This window comes from Pan paniscus, chromosome 2, assembly GCF_029289425.2.
Source record: "Pan paniscus chromosome 2, NHGRI_mPanPan1-v2.0_pri, whole genome shotgun sequence".
In the NCBI taxonomy this organism is placed as follows: domain Eukaryota; kingdom Metazoa; phylum Chordata; class Mammalia; order Primates; family Hominidae; genus Pan; species Pan paniscus.
The window spans coordinates 15623442-15640803 of NC_085926.1; the positions used below are offsets into that span (position 1 = coordinate 15623442).

Here is a 17362-nt window from a genome sequence, read left to right on the forward strand (position 1 = left end):
GTCATCATGCAGTGCATGACTATATTTCTGTCTCAGTAGGGGCATTCATAGGGAAAAAACAGAGTCTAGTTTCAAGATGATTAGGCTGGGCAGTCACTTGGGATTGTAACCTTCATTCCTCAGAAGGAAGGGGTTCTTGATCTTATTGAGGTCTACCAGAAAATTGCTGAAGCCATTTATCAGGAATGCAACTTACTTCCTAGATAGGATTACTCATCACATCAGACCCAAAATTTTGCCCAGCTCAGGTTTGGTTCCTCTCCTCATTCCTGGTTGATAATAATCTAGTATGTATACATAATTTAAATGTTATTCTCCATGAAAAACCATTCAAAGTTTTGTTTTTAATAAAGAAAAATGTCTATCCAAATATAATTTTCAAAAATCTGAAAAGATGACTCATACAAATATAGAACGAATAAAGCTTTTATTTAATTCATTAATTAAGGAACCAGTAAGATGGTAAAGCTGGTTCAAAGGAAAATTCGAGGAATGGAAATGTGTGTATCAGTCAGTCCAGTGATTGTTGAAATGAATTTCCTAATAGATGCAAAACTGGGTAATGTCCTATAGGGCAAAACAATTGTAATCTTTGAGGTGATCTTTTAAATAACAAAGTCAAACAGTGGTACATTCTCCAGCTAATTAAAGAATAATTGAGTGAGCCTATTAAACAGTACCCTAGTATAATTTGGAAAGGCTGCATCTCCATCTTGCCTTATTTTTAGGTTTGAGATAATTTTTCTTTACATGGTCATTGCTAAGTGTGCAATGAGATGATACTGTACTGGAAGGAACATACATTGGTATAGTATTTCTGGAAAGCAGTTTGGCAGTGTGTGTTAAGAACTTAAAAGTTTAATTTTTAGGCCAGGTGCTGTGGCTCATGCCTGTAATCCCAGCATTTTGGGGGGCCAAAGCGGGCGGATCACTTGAGGTCAGGAGTTTGAGACCAGCCTGATGGTGAAACCCCATCTCCACTAAAAATACAAAATTTAGCCAGGTATGGTGGCGCATGTCTGTAATCCCAGCTACTCAGGAGGCTGAGGCACGAGAATTACTTGAACCCAGGAGGCGGAGATTGCAGTGAGCCGAGATCACAACACTGCACTCCAGCCTGGGCGACAGACCAAGTCTCTCTCTCAAAAAACAAAACAAAACTTAAAACTCTAATTTTTATACCCTTTGATCCAGTAATTTCACTTGTAAGACTTTATTCCAAAGAAATAATCAAAAGATGCAATCAAAGATTTGTGTGAAGTGTATAATTATGCAATAAGTGTTTTGAGCACACTATGCAGATGGTCACCACAGTTTTCTTTTTATTACAAAAAGTTGGGAACACTTCAAATTCCAATAATAGAGGATAAATTATGGCGTCCTCTTAAATATGATGTGGCCCCATTACAAGTGGATTTTTGAAAGTTTTTTTTTTTTCCTTTTTTTTTTGTGGTGGAGTTTCACTTTGTCACCCAGGCTGGAGTGCAATGGTGCGATCTCAGCTCACCGCAACCTCTGCCTCCCGGGTTCCAGTGATTCTCCAGCCTCAGCCTCCTGAGTAGCTGGGATTGCAGGTGCCCGCTACCATGCCTGGCTAATTTTTGTATTTTTAGTAGAGACGGGGTTTCATCATGTTGGGCAGGCTGGTCTTGAACTCCTGAGCTCAGGTGATCTGCCCACCTGGGCCTCCCGAAGTGCTGGGATTACAGGCGTGAACTGCCATGCTTGGCCGTATTTTTTAAAGTTCTTAATGAGGAAAGTCAAGATGTAAAACCATATATTTATTATTATCTCCATTATATACACACATACATGTATACAGAGAGAAAAAGTAATGAAAATAACCAAAATATTAACAATAAGTATCTGTGTTATAGAATTATGATTGTTTTTCCCCCTGTTTTCCAAATTTTCTACAGTAAAACTTTTGAAGCTTTTATAACCAGGAAAAAAATTTAAAAGTTTGCAATGCATTCCAGAAATAAGTGTCTCAAACTTTGCTAATTTGAATTATTCATGCCTTCTCTGCCTGCCTTCTCCACCTTCCTCCCTGGGGCTGGTGTTCCCAGCTTGACATTTTAAACCCTGTAAGTGGAGAGCAGTGGAAGAATGATGCCCCAGCCCTGAGAGCTGAGGGCGGCCCTGTTTGTTTGTATTTTCTTAGGTTGCTGTAGATGTCACAGGGAGTTCCAGGCCATCACAGCCAGGGAACACAGGATGTTGCCAGGTGTGGGAAAAGGCCTTTAGGGTGGTCAGAGTCCCGAAGGGAGCCTCCTAATTCCCAGTTGGGGAATGGAGATTTCAAGCGAGTTCTTGTTTCCAGGCTGAGATCAACACACTTACCTCTTACCCACTGGCCCAGTGGATCCTAACCTTGGCTACAAATGAGAATCACCCGGGGGACCTTTAAACAAACACTGTTGCCAGTATCCCACCCACAGTCAATCAAATCGGACTTTGTAGGGGTGGGCCCTGGCATCAGTGGTTTTTCAGAAGTTCCCCAACTGATTTAGATGCACAATGGAAGCTGACAACCACCAGACTGAAGATACCACGTGTGTTAATGGGCCCAACGTATTCAAGGCCCAGTAGTTGGCCCCATCTCCCCTGGTACCCTAAGAACTCTAAATCCTTTCTAGCTATTAGCTTGTCAAACTCCTGAGCTTACTTTCAATGGAGCTTACGCATTCCCTCCTTCCCTCACATGACCCCAGGCACAGTTAATGGTTGTTCCTAGAGGACTTTGTCTTTGTTCCTTGGGGATCAGGTGGAGTGAGACAGTATCCCCAAGACTAAGATCTCTGAGGAGAGTAAAGACACCATCTCTGTGCCTCTGGTTCCTGCTACAGAGTAACTTCCTGATGGTTGCCAAAAGAATGAACAGAAGAATGAATGAATGCAGCGGTGCTTCCTGCCATCTGATAACAGACTATTCTTTGATGTTTTCATTTTCAGGATGTACAGATTATAGTGTTTCCAGAAGATGGCATTCATGGATTCAACTTTACAAGAACATCCATTTATCCATTTTTGGACTTCATGCCGTCTCGCCAGGTGGTCAGGTGGAACCCATGCCTGGAGCCTCACCGCTTCAATGACACAGAGGTGATTCCTGCCTTTTTCCTCAGTAGGCTGAGGGTACACAGAGGTGATCTAAGTCAGGGACCAGAAGCTGTGACATGTTAACTAAGATTGATAGGAGACCTTAACATCCCAAAAATCCAACCCAAACTCCCAAAGATCCATGTGCCACATGTTCATTCTATTAAAGAATGTCTGACGTTACAAGGCACTTATTCATCTATGGATCTTTCCATTTATTAATTACACAAGAAATACAGGAATGTATACTTAAACCAAACCAAAAGTAAAAAAAGAAAAGTTCATCTTCACCACAGCCTGCACCTCATCCCATGCCCTTGCTTAGAGAAACTGCCATCAACAATCTGATGTGCATTCAGCTGTATTCTTTTCTATGCATTTCATAGTTATTGACATCCTCTTTTTTTTTTTTTTTTTTTTTTTTTGAGATGGAGTCTTACTCTGCCACCCAGGCTGGAGCGCAGTGGCGCAATCTCAGCTCACTGCAAGCTCTGCCTTCCGGGTTCATGCCATTCTCCTGCCTCAGCCTCCCGAGTAGCTGGGACTACAGGCACCCACCACCACGCCCGGCTAATTTTTTTTGTGTGTGTATTTTTAGTAGAGATGGGGTTTCACCATGTTAGCCAGGGTGGTCTCGATCTCCTGACCTTGTGATCTGTCTACCTCGGCCTGCCAAAGTGCTGGGATTACAGGCATGAGCCACCGCGCCTGGCCTTGACATCCTCTTTTTAAGCATACTATATGCTTATTTAAAATTTTTGCTATTATATTTTTGTAAACATGTTCAAGTTTTTCTGTAAAATAAAATTTTTAGAAATGAAATCCCTCAGGCCAGGTGTGGTGGCTCACACCTGTAATCCCAGCTACTTGGGAGGCTGAGGCAGGAGAATCACTTGAACCTGGGAGGCAAGAGTTGCGGTGAGAAAAGATCGCGCCACTGCATTCCAGCCTGGGCAACAGGAGCAAAACTCTGCCTCAAAAAAAAAAAAAAAAAAAAAGAAATGGAATCCCTCAAAGGATATGTACATTTTAAATTATATTAAAGAGTACCAAATTTCCCGCTTAAAAAACTTTGATTTCACTTTACAGCCCCAGTCATACAGTATGAGTGCCTCTATTTCCATCCTTTGGTCAATGCAAGATAGAATAATCTTTTGAGCCTGGGCACAGTGCTTCACATCTGTAATCCCAGCATTTTGGGAGGCCAAGGCTGGCGGATAGCTTGAGCTCATGAGTTCGAGACCAGCCTGGCCAACATGGTGAAACCTCGTCTCTACAAAAAATACAAAAATTAGCTGGGTGTGGTGGTGCATGCCTGTAGTCCCAGCCACTCAGAAGGCTGAGATAGGAGGATGGCTTGAGCCTGGGAGGCGGAAGTTGCAGTGAGCCAAGATTGTGCCACTGCACTCCAGCCTGGGCGACAGAGCCAGACCCTGCCTCAAAAAAAAGAAAAAGAAGAATATTTTGAATTTTTGCCAGTCTTATGAAGGTGAGAAATGATAGCTATTTCATTGTTGTAATTTGCACTTCTCTCTCACTAATGAGATTGAGCATCTTTTGAGATGTTTGTGGGTCACTTTTCTTTGTTCTTCTGTGAATCACCTGTTTATATCCTTTGCACATTTTCAGTAGTGGTTGCTTTTTTCTTATTGATTTATGATAGCTGTTTATTATGGATAAATATAAGTACTTTTATATTTAAAAATTGTGAGAGCCAAGTACAATGGTGCACACCTGTAGTCCCAGCTTCTTAGGAGGCTGAGACGAGAGGATTGCTTGAGGCCAGGAGTTTGAGTCCAGCCTGGGCAATATAACAAGACCCTGTCGCTGAAAAAAAAAAAAAAGAAAGAAAGAAAAAAAAAAGAAGAGGAAGCAAAAGGAAGGATTTTAAAAACTCATTTATTTTATTTTATTTTATTTATTTATTTATTTATTTATTTATTTATTTATTTATTTTGAGACGGAGTCTCGCTCTGTCGCCCAGGCTGGAGTGCAGTGGCGCGATCTCGGCTCACTGCAAGCTCCGCCTCCTGGGTTCATGCCATTCTTCTGCCTCAGCCTCCCGAGTAGCTGGGGCTACAGGCATCCACCACCACGCCCGGCTAATTTTTTGTATTTTTAGTTGAGATGGGGTTTCACCGTGTTAGCCAGGGTGGTCTCAATCTCCTGACCTCATGATCCACCCGCCTCAGCCTCCCAAAGTGCTGGGATTACAGGCAAAAAACTCATTTATTTACACCTTTTTTTCCTCTAGGTGCTCCAGCGCCTAAGTTGTATGGCCATCAGGGGAGATATGTTCTTGGTGGCCAATCTTGGGACAAAGCAGCCTTGTCATAGCAGTGACCCAAGGTGCCCAAAAGATGGGAGATACCAGTTCAACACAAATGTCGTGTTCAGCAATAATGGAACCCTTGTTGACCGCTACCGTAAACACAACCTCTACTTTGAGGCAGCATTTGATGTTCCTCTTAAAGTGGATCTCATCACCTTTGATACCCCCTTTGCTGGCAGGTTTGGCATCTTCACATGCTTTGATATATTGTTCTTTGACCCTGCCATCAGAGTCCTCAGAGACTACAAGGTGAAGCATGTTGTGTACCCAACTGCCTGGATGAACCAGCTCCCACTCTTGGCAGCAATTGAGATTCAGAAAGCTTTTGCTGTTGCCTTTGGCATCAACGTTCTGGCAGCTAACGTCCACCACCCAGTTCTGGGGATGACAGGAAGTGGCATACACACCCCTCTGGAGTCCTTTTGGTACCATGACATGGAAAATCCCAAAAGTCACCTTATAATTGCCCAGGTGGCCAAAAATCCGGTGGGTCTCATTGGTGCAGAGAATGCAACAGGTGAAACGGACCCATCCCATAGTAAGTTTTTAAAAATTTTGTCAGGCGATCCGTACTGTGAGAAGGATGCTCAGGAAGTCCACTGTGATGAGGCCACCAAGTGGAACGTGAATGCTCCTCCCACATTTCACTCTGAGATGATGTATGACAATTTCACCCTGGTCCCTGTCTGGGGAAAGGAAGGCTATCTCCACGTCTGTTCCAATGGCCTCTGCTGTTATTTACTTTACGAGAGGCCCACCTTATCCAAAGAGCTGTATGCCCTGGGGGTCTTTGATGGGCTTCACACAGTACATGGCACTTACTACATCCAAGTGTGTGCCCTGGTCAGGTGTGGGGGTCTTGGCTTCGACACCTGTGGACAGGAGATCACAGAGGCCACGGGGATATTTGAGTTTCACCTGTGGGGCAACTTCAGTACTTCCTATATCTTTCCTTTGTTTCTGACCTCAGGGATGACCCTAGAAGTCCCTGACCAGCTTGGCTGGGAGAATGACCACTATTTCCTGAGGAAAAGTAGGCTGTCCTCTGGGCTGGTGACGGCGGCTCTCTATGGGCGCTTGTATGAGAGGGACTAGGAGAAGTGTGTGGTCTGTGGGGCGGACTCTGGCCATCATGTTGACAGCCTTGCATTTCCACAGGCTACAAGCCCTGGGACCACCTTTCTGCCTTAAGGGCAGGAGCCCACTTCTGTGGCACCAGATTCCACCCTGGGAACTGTGGAAAAATTAGGAGAGGCAGATTCCCTCAGTGTCTTCCTCTTAAACCTCAATCATCGAGACATTAGGGGGTATTTTCTGTTCACATTTATCTTTTTCAAGCCAGATCTTCCTCTATCAAATCTCTCAGTATGCGATTGGTCTCAAGCTAAAACAAAAATAAATGTCAGTTTATATTTTACACATCCACAAAGCAGTGGCTTGGGGTTTGTTTTGTTTTTTTTATCTTGTTGATCAAGTGACACCCAGGACATGTAAATATTTCATAAGCCTTAAACATTTTCTGAGGTAAGAAACAAGCTCTCAAAGCAAAAGCTCAATTAGAAATGGCCCTTGTGGGGAACCTTCCCATTCTGGTCAATCAGAACTCTATCCAGATGAAATGGCAATGCTAGCGCCACCAGCAACGTCAGAAACGTAGACCTTAAAGCGGCTTTTAAAAATAGAAAAGAAGCGTTCCTCACATCTGCCAGTAATGGAATTTTCTGTCAGTAAACGGAATGTGTAGGCAGGACCTGGAATAACTGGAGAGAGTGCAACGCTTCGGGGTGAAGGGCGGGTGGGGACTGGAAATGTTGAGACGGGGGCAGCCATGGGAAGGTATGAGTAATAGAATTCTTTCTGTACGACACAGCTCATCCAGGGATTCCAGGGACCTTAATAAATCACGGTAGCTTTGGGCAAGAGTTGGGCACGTTGCCCGACTGTGCAGGATGGATTGATGCTGGAATAATTTGATCTGGAGCCCTATAGAGGATCTCGTTGCTTTGCAGCGATGCCTGGCACCCCATAGAGATAAGTTGCAGGGACTGCCGTGAAGGGCATGAAGGGTGGCCCACTTTAGTCATGCATTTATTCAATCACCCAACAGGCACAGAGCAGGAGCTTCCCATGTTAGGAATTCCAGATGCAAAATTATCAGACTCAATATGGTGAAGACATTTTTAGGCCACTGATTTCTGTGTAATTTGTGTCCAATATTTCAAAGCCATTTTAAAAAAGGATTTTGACTGCATGCCTAGTAGCTGTTTCAGATCATTTTTTAAGTACAGAATGGATAATTAGTCTTCAGTGATTTGCCTCTTAAATGTGGCCGTTTAGTTTGAACTCCTTTTTAGTTTTTTTAAACAGTATATGCTTAAACATCACACGATTTTATAAAGCAAGAAAAATGAAATGATCTCCCTATTCCCCCACGGTGTAGGCCTCCAGATCCTTTTCTGGCTTTTAGGCAGGACAATTAACAACGTGGATTCTGCAGTCAGACTGATGGGGTTTCCATGCATGGCCTCACCATTTACTCCTCACTGGGGAGACCTTGGGCCTCGGTTTTGTATTCATAGAATGCATGTTGAATAAACCATGTGGGAAAAAGCAGAGCCAGCACCAGCCCCTGCTGACTCACTGATCCCTCGAAAAGGTCTGGGATGAGTCAAGTCTTCAGGGAATAAGCAGGAAGGACTTGGAATTCCTGAGCAAGCCCTGGGTTCCCCACGCCCTAGGAAGTCCCTCTGGAAGGGGAGCAGGACCTCTCCCACCAGATGACGGAGTTCGCTTTCTCGCCCAGTGCAGCTCCCACCAGGCGTGAGCTGGCAGTCCAGAAGCGGCCCCAGATGTGGCTATCCACCGCCCAGCCTGCTTCCCTGCCTCAAACCCCAGGGAGACAGAAATTACCTAAAAATGCATATCATTGCTTTATGCCAAGATGATTCAAATAAGCCTGAGAAAGAGAGGCCAGCGCTAAATACAGACTTGGCAGAACTACTTCACCCAGTAAACATCTAATCAGCACCTGCAGGATCCTCATTCTGCCCTTCTGGGCAGAGCACCACGAACTTTCCCTGAGTTATTTTCTACCAACAATTTAGAATGAATTGCTCGTGAAGTAGAAATGAGGGGAAAAGCAACTAATGGTGGTAGAACAAAGTAATTTTTACAATTAAAAGAAGTAGCTGCCAGATGACAGAACAAAGTAGAGGACGGGAAAATAAATCATTTTCAGGGAAAAAATATATCTATGACTAATGGTTGTGATTATGTTTTTGTCGATTGTGATCCTGAAACTCAGGAAGCAAATGGCAATCTTGACCACAACATGGAGACAGGAAATCAAATGCATTTTTGGCTAAACCAGACTTGGGGGAAGTAGCTTGGTTTGCGTGGTTGCTCATGTAGGTGCAGCTGTGCTTTTCTGTGGTTTTTCTCACACGGGAAGTGAGAGGCACAGTGAGCTGTATTCACACTGGATTTAAAAGCCCTGTTCTTAGAGAGGAAAAAACCAGGCCTCCTCACAGACTGCCAAGTCCCAGAGCCCACCATGTCTGCTCTCAAGACACAGGCCTGTCCAGAGCCCCTGCTGAGGGAAACCCACCCAGGCCACTTTTCCCCACAGGTGGCCCTGCTTGGTACCTGTGCCCCCACCCCCCAGCCATGGTATATTGAACCAGGAGGAGGCACCCAGCCCAAGGCCAGCCCAACAGAGCACTGGCTAGTAGCCCAGGAGGTGTCCCTGCACAGAAGATCTCCTCAGAGAGGACCGATGGTGAGTCGGCCACTCTGATTCTCAATGAAACTCAGAACCGCTCAAGTGAAATGACCGCTCAAAGAACAATTTCTCAACAAAGTGGATTTATATAGGACAAAATAGAAAGGCATAAAAGTATGAAATGTTTTGTGCACAAAGGCCTAGATTTGAGACAAGAGCTGATGTGGCCTGAAGATCTGTGAGTAGGACTACTTGGGAGGCCATGTTGCTTCTCAGGCCAGAGAAAGGTCCTGGTCTCCTGGCTTCAGTCTTTCATTCCCTAACCTCCCTTTGAATGTTAGTTACCTATTCCCACATAACAAAGTGCCCCAAAACTTAATGGCGTAAAACAAGCATGGACATTGTTAATTCACCCAGTTCTGTGGGGCAGGAAAGCGGGTCTCTCATGAGGCTACAGTCAAGATGTCAGCCGAGGTGACAGTCAAGATATCAACCAAGGCTGCAGCCGGTTGAAGGCCTCACTGGATTTGGAGAATATTATTGATTGAATTGCGTCTTCCCCAAAAAAGATACGTTGTGGTCCTAACCCCTAATAGCTCAGAATGTGGCCTTATTTGGAAATAGGGTCTTTGCAGATGCAATGAAGATATAAGTTAAAATGAGATCACACTAGAGTAACTGGGCCCTTAATCCAATATGACATGTCCTTATCAGAAGAGGAGAAGACACACACACAGGGAGAAGATGACCATGTGACAACAGGGGCAGAGATCACAGGGATGCCTCTACCAGACAAGGCACACCAGAAATTGCTTGCCAACAAACACCAGAAATTAGAAGAGGCAAGAAACAACTCCCCACACACAACCCACCCCTGCAGGTTTCAGAAGAAGCGTGGCTCTGCCAACACCTTGATTTTGGATTTCCAGCTTCCACAACTATGAGACAATAAGTTTCTGTTGTTTGAAGCCACCCAGTTCAGGGTACTTTGATATGGCAGACCTAGGAAACAAATACAGAGGACCACTTGCAAAATGGCCCATTCACACAGCTGGCACGTTGGTGCTGGCTGCTAGCAAAAGGTCTCAGTTCCTCACCACTTGCGTCTTTCCATAGGGATAGCTGAGTGTCCTCATGATGTGGCCCCTGGCTTCCCCTGAAGCAAATGATCCAAGAGAGCACAGGTGGAGCCATGATGTCTTTTATTAACTAGTCTCAGAAGTCACACTGCATCATTTGGCACCATCTTATTGAGTTACACAGGTCAGCCCTGCTCCCTATGGAAAGAGACAGAGGGTGTTAGATGCCCAGAGGTGAACCTCATTGGGTACCATCCTGCAGATGGGCTGCCACTCTGCTCAATCCAAATCACAGCTCTTCCGTTTCTCACCTCCCAACAGTTGCTGTTCCTCAGGCCAAAGTTCACATTCTGCACAGCCTCAGCTCCGCCTGACCTCTGAGCTCACATGATGGCCCTTACTGTGAACCTGGGTTTCTGGTCCAGCCATAGCTACTTCTTTAAGCTCCTCCAGTGTGCTGAGCACAGTCTGGCCCCTGTACTGTTGTCTGCTTGAAATGGCGTCTTCTGATGAACACTCATCCATCCTTCAAGGTCTACTCTCTCATCACAGCTTGTGACTCTTCCACTTTTTGAACTGGTGTTTCCCATTCCCAGTTCACAGAGCCCTTTCTCATTGAACTATTTATCTGAGTTCCCTCTGCCGGAACATGAGCCATGCCTAGAGTAGCCACCTAGTAGTGAGTGACAGCTCTGTGCTGGATGCACATAAATGGTCTCCCTTAACTGCCATGAGCCCTAAAGAAGGTTTGCTACAGCTATTTTACAGATGGGGAAAACTGACAGAGAGATATTAATGAATTGCCCACATGCAAATATGTGCTGAGTCTTGGATTTGCATCTTTATCGTGACTCCACGGAGACCCACCCTCTAAGACCAGAGCCAGTGTCCTATTCATCTTTTGCCTCTGCCGCGTTCAGCATGGCGCTGTCTTGGCTTACAAAATCTGCTCTATGCTTGCTGACTGCTGAATGAATGAATGAATGAATGAATGAATAGGTAGTCACAAAGAATGTTTAGAATGTTTCTCAGGCTGAGAAAAAAACCAACAAAACATTATTTCCGTTTGGAAAGTCTTTTTATTTTTGTGTTCAGTACTGCAGTAAAACGAAAATCTGAATAACAGCTGCACCGTTAAAAATGAAATTACCAATATATGAACTCTAGGCATCATGCATATATAATTTTTTTGTAGATAACTTTTCTTCTCATTTTCCTTCTCCTTCTCCTCTTCATCTTTTTCTTTTTGTTTGAGCAAAAAAAAAGAGAATATATTAACTCGTAACTGGGGAGTCTAAGAATAAATTCTCTTCAGGCATTGCTGAATCTAGGGGCTCAAATGATGTCTCTGGACACAGTATCACACTCTACTCTGCACTCTTCTTTATCATTTTCTCCCACAGACAGACTCTCGTGTAGTTGCAACAATGGCCATGACAGTTCTAGGCTTCATCTGCCCCTCTCAGCAGCTCTAGAGAAGAAGCTCCTCTTTTTACACAGTCCCTAATTAAAGTCTCAGAGATGAACAACCTGGGCTCTTGCTTAGGGCACATGCCCATCCTGAATCAATGATCAGCCAGAGAGCTGTGATATTCTTTTTTTTTTTTTTTTTTTTTGAGATGGAGTCTTGCTCTGTCGCCCAGGCAGGAGTGCAATGGCATGATCTCGGCTCGCGGCAAGCTCTGCCTCCCGGGTTCAAGCGATTCTCCTGCCTCAGCCTTCCGAGTAGCTGGGACTAGAGGCACGTGCCACCATGCCCAGCTAATTTTTTGTATTTTTATAGAGACAGGGTTTCACCATGTTAGCCAGGATGGCCTCGATCTCCTGACCTCGTGATCCGCCTGCCTCAGCCTCCCAAAGTGCTGGGATTACAGGTGTGAGCCACCATACCCGGCCAGGGCTGTGATATTCTGATCAGCCAGCACTGAGTCACATGGCCACTATTAGGGTGAGGGATGATAGGCTTAGCTCTGACCTGAAATTCATGGATTGAGGGGTGGGGACTGTTTCCCAGGGGAACACTGGGACAGCGTTACCAGGGGAAGGGGAGTGGGATATAGTTGGGCCAAAACAGTAAATGTCCACGAGGCTTTTTTCCTCTGAGCAGAAATTTCACTGTGATGCCAGTCAGGTATTGCTGCCGTAAGGGCCATAGCAGGAGGGAGACTGCAAATCTTGATTAATTGAGGAGAGCTTAAGAACAGAGTGATTTACACAGGTGTGGGCAGGATGTAGGGGAACCCAGAAAGGATAATGCACTACCCAGGGGCCAGCGACAGCAGGAGCTATGAGCACCCCAGGCCTGAAGGTGTGAAGGGCTGAAATGGTTACCAGAAGCGGGAGAGGGAAGCTTATGGAGAGAGCAGGCTGGCGGGAGCAGGGGCTGTGAGAGAGACAGCCAGACCATAGTGGTGTGACAGGCGATCCATATCCTGTCTCCTCTCTCTTCTCTGCTCCTGACTCCTGCTGCGGCTTCCCACTGGCTGGACCCAACAGGAAAGCAGAGGACAAGAGAATCTGGTTGGTGCTATCTAGAAGTCAGTGTTGGGGGGTCACAGAACAGAATGGAGAGGGGTAGAGTATGCAGGGAAGATAAATGCAGCCCTGGCATGGTTCTTCCAGAACATTTTGCAAGCTCATGGACCAGTTCATTTGAGAAGAAATAGAGGAGTTAGGGGAGAGAGAAGCTTCTTAATGAAAATAACCTTGGTAGCTAGTCTCAAGATTAGCCCCCAGTGCTCCCCACCTGCTGGTATCCGTTGTGCAACACTTCCCACATTTTTCTGGGGTCGTTTTGTGTAACCAATAAAATATGGCAGATGCGATGGCATGTTACTTCTGAAATTGGGTTATAAAAAGTACTGCAGACTGGGCACGGTGGCTTACGCCTATAATCCCAGCACTTTGGGAGGCCAAGCCTGGCGGATCACAAGGTTAGGAGTTCAAGACCAGTCTGGCCAATATGGTGAAACCCTGTCTCTACTGAAAATACAAAAATTAGCCAGCGTGGTGGCACATGCCTGTAGTCCCAGCTAGTCGGGAGGCTGAGGCAGAAGAATCGCTTGAACCCGGGAGGCGGAGGTTACAATGAGCTGAGATAGCACCACTGCACTCCAGTCTGGGCAACAGAGCGACACTCCGTCTCCAAAAAAAAAAGATACTGCAGCTTCTATCTTGGTTGCTCACTTGCTATCTTGGGTCCCTCCCTCTGGGGAAAGCCAGTTGCCATCTCCCAAGGATCCCTATGGACGGGCCCATTTGGCAAGGAACAGCCACCAGCTAGCTGCATGAGCGAGCCATGTTGGAAGTGGGTCCTCCAGCTGCAGTCAAGCTTCCAGATGACCACTGCCCTGGGAAATGACTGCAACCTCATGAGAGACCCTGAGCCAGAACCACCCCACGAAGTCACTCTTGATTTCCTAAGTCTCAGAAACTATAAAATATAAATGTGTGTTGTTTTAAAATCCTAGGTTTTGAGGTAATTTATTATACAGCAATAGAAAACTAATACAATAATCTTGCTACCAGCACCTTAATCTCCCACATCCAAGTTAAAGTTCATCCAACACTCAATCTCCCAGCTATCCTGACTGCTCCTATACAGGTATCTCTCCCACTATATATATATCAAGTGCTATTAGTGGCTGTTATTTGTTGGGTTACACAAAGCCAGAAATCATCTACATCTACTCTCTTTTCTTCTGGTTTTGAATAGCAAAATGCAACAGGGAGATGTTCTCAGATAGAGGGAGAACAACAAAAAGAAGGGTCCATGCTGAACAGAACTTGGTTGCTTTGAAATCGGAAGTTCTAGAGGAGGTATTCTGACAGCGGCCAGGAAAACCTCCTGCCCGCGGAATTTTGTCTAATCCACCCCAGACAGAGTTATCCAACAGCCTGGTATGGTGCAGACCAGGGGCTCTCAAAAGGTGGGCTCCAGGCAGCAGCACCAGTAGCACCTGGGAAATTGTTGGAAATGCAAATTCTTGGGCTCCACCCCAGATCAACTTAATCGGACTCTCTGGGAGTAGGGCCCATCAATCTGTGTTGAACAAGTCCTCCAGGTGATTCCGATCCTAATCAAGTGTGAGCCCACTGTCTAATGCGGTGCATACCAAAGCAGGTGCACGGGTCTTAATCATCACCTCAGTCCTCTGAAACAGGCAAGTGTGTCCATTTTACAGAAGAAGGAACTAAGGCCTGGAAGGCAAGTCCTTGCCTGAGACTAAACAGAATCCCAGCAACATAGGACGAGCCTGGAATTCCCACACCTGGACTAACGCACAGCCAGTGTTTCCACGTCGCCAACCCAGAAATGTTTTCTCTCCCTGTCATGCTAATTTTCAGCCCTTTCTGGGTGACTTGTTCATCATCCAAATATATTATTTTTGTTTTGTTTGACTAAAGGCAATTATATTTACATTTTCTCTAAGTACTGGAATATAATGGTTGAAATTCCTATTCAGTGATCTGGAAGAACTCTAATGTTCTAAAGTGATTCTTTGATAATTAAAGAAAGATGTAATTATGTATAATGTGATTTGTAAGATAAGGTATAACTTTGGGGGTGTTCTAATTCTTTAAAAATTGTTGATCCGACTATGGATGTCTTGCAACTCTCAAAAAATCATGTGTGAAAGTTAAGCATTAGTTCCATGTAAAATACTGTGCTAGAAATTGTGGAGGATGCAAAGTCACATAAGACTGTTACTGTTTTTTAAAATTTATTTTTTAAAATAGAGACAGGGTTTCTCCATATTGGCCAGGCTGAATCTCAAGTGATCCGCCTGCTTTGGCCTCCCAAAGTGTTGGGATTACAGGCGTGAGCCACTGCGCCCGGCCAAGACTGTGAGAGCTTATTATCACCTAGTGTTCATATAAACATAGGATTTAAATACACACACAACCCCCAAAACAAATTGCTAAAAGATATTTGTGCAGATTTTATTTTTCCAAATGGCTACAACAGTATTTGAAGAACTAACAAGTTTAAAAATGTAAAAGGCCAGTAAGGCAACATTGGGCACTGGGGCAAGTGAAGGGGAGGGAAGGAGCATGGAGTCAGGGGAGAGGGCATTGGCTGGTTCTGCAGGCTCTGCAGGCTGGGGGAAGAATTAGGGTTTATGTGGGCAGACAGCATTGCAGGGGATTAGGCAGGGGAATAACATGGTCATTTAAAATGATTCTTCTGGCTGATGACAGGTTTTCAGATGCTTCACCTCCTCCTAAGTCAGTCACACCTCATGTCCAAGCCATGAGGACTCACTGAGGGGAATGTAATAAATAGCTATTTAAGGGAAAAATAACAATAAAAAAATCTATAATAGCAGTTTAAGGGACAAAAACCAAAACATTTCTTTGGAATTATTCATGTTAAGCTTAACATTTTCTAATATAGTCCTGCATCCTTTTTTTTGTTTTTTTGTTTTTGAGATGAAGTCTCACTCTGTGGCAATCTTGGCTCACTGCACCCTCTGCCTCCCGGGTTCAAGTGATTCTCCTTCCTCAGCCTCCTGAATAACTGGGATTACAGGCATCTGCCACCACACTTGGCTAATTTTTTTTTTTTAGATGGAATTTTGCACTTGTTGCCCAAGCTGGAGTACAATGGCATGATCTTGGCTCACTGCAACCTCTGCGTCCCGGGTTCAAGCAATTCTCCTGCCTCAGCCTCCCATGTAGCTGGGATTACAGGCATGTGCCACCATACCCGGCTAATTTTGTATTTTAGTAGAGACGGGGTTTCTTCATGTTGGTCAGGCTGGTCTCAAACTCCTGACCTCAGATGATCTGCCCACCTTGGCCTCCCAAAGTGCTGGGATTATAGGCATGAGCCACCGCGCCCGGCCTGCATCAGTTTTTAAAAGACATCAGACACGTCAAAGCCACAGGAGGAAAAGCCCCTACATTCATGCACAACAGAAAGGCTTTGTTTTCAGTAAACACGCACATCTTCAAAGAATGGTTGCAATCCAAATTGTTTAGTAACTATTAGAAGAACAAAGAAGGCTGTGTCCTCTGAATTATAATGTGCATATCCTCTAAATTGCTGCATATTAGGGGTTGAAGCATGCTGGGAGTTTGACGTATGTAAGGAAAATTATTAGGTTGATGGAATATAAAGATACTTATAATAAAAGCCAGTATTTTGGCATTTATAAATGAATCTGAAAAGGGTGAAGAACTTCATTGTTTTGCAATTAATACCACAAAATGTGGCCCTTGTGTTCTACTGGCCCCTGAAAATTGTTTCAGATCTTTCCTTGGTGCAGTGTATATTGAATAGTAAAAGGGACATATGTCACAAAACAGATTTATTCCTACAAATTTACATAAAAAATAAGAAGTGAAAAAATAAACCCAGATTTTGAATGCGCTGGCTTGGGAGCCCAGAGACCAGGCCTGGCTTGCTTTGAAATTGTTGTGTGACCTCAGCCATGTACCTGTGCCTCTCAAGGCCTAAGGTCCTCTCTCTGTAAAAGAGGGGGCTACATGAGATGATTTCAGCTCAAATATCCTTGGAGACTCTCATTGTTTTCTAGTTGTAAATTATGCTTTTTCTAATAGTAAATAAGAAACGAAACAGTATTCATGTATGACAGAGAATACTTTGTTGTTTTTTACTTTGTTTTGTTTTTGAGACAGAGTCTCACTCTGTTGCCCAGGCTGGAATGCAGTGGCATGATCTCAGCTCACTGCAACCTCTGCGTCCCGGGTTCAAGCAATTCTCCTGCCTCAGCCTCCCATGTAGCTGGGATTACAGGCTCCCGCCACCATGTCTGGCTAATTTTTGTATTTTTAGTAGAGACAAGGTTTCACCATGTTGGCCAGGCTGGTCTCAAACTCCTGACCTCAAGTGATCCACCCACCTCGGCCTCCCAAAGTGCTGGGATTACAGGCATGAGCCACTGCACCCAGCCTACTTTGTTATTATTATAGATGTAAGATACAATGAATTTCTCTGAGTTTCTCTTTAAAGATTTAGCCTGCTAACTTCCTTGACCTTTGTTTTCAAACCTCAACTTTTCTGTTCCTCCTTGCCCCTAGTTATTGTAAAATAGCCTACCCCCTTCCCATCAGTTCTAATCAATACCTCACATCTGTTCCCTTGATTACCTGCACCCATTG

General features: G+C 44.7%; 1 protein-coding gene across 4 annotated transcripts in view; it reads left to right on the forward strand.

The window, feature by feature from the left end:
* The window catches only part of BTD (biotinidase), a 133567-nt gene that overhangs the window by 37167 nt on the left and 79038 nt on the right, over nucleotides 1-17362 (forward strand). For 3 of the 4 annotated variants that reach the window (XM_003826209.6, XM_008951673.6, XM_008951674.6), the window contains 2 exons: nucleotides 2956-3105; nucleotides 5357-6863. In XM_003826209.6, the coding sequence (XP_003826257.1) occupies nucleotides 2956-3105; nucleotides 5357-6529 (1323 nt within the window). In that variant the 3' untranslated portion in view covers nucleotides 6530-6863. Of the gene's footprint in view, nucleotides 1-2955; nucleotides 3106-5356; nucleotides 6864-17362 lie in introns of those variants that run through there. The other variant, XM_055109527.2, reaches the window with a different exon arrangement.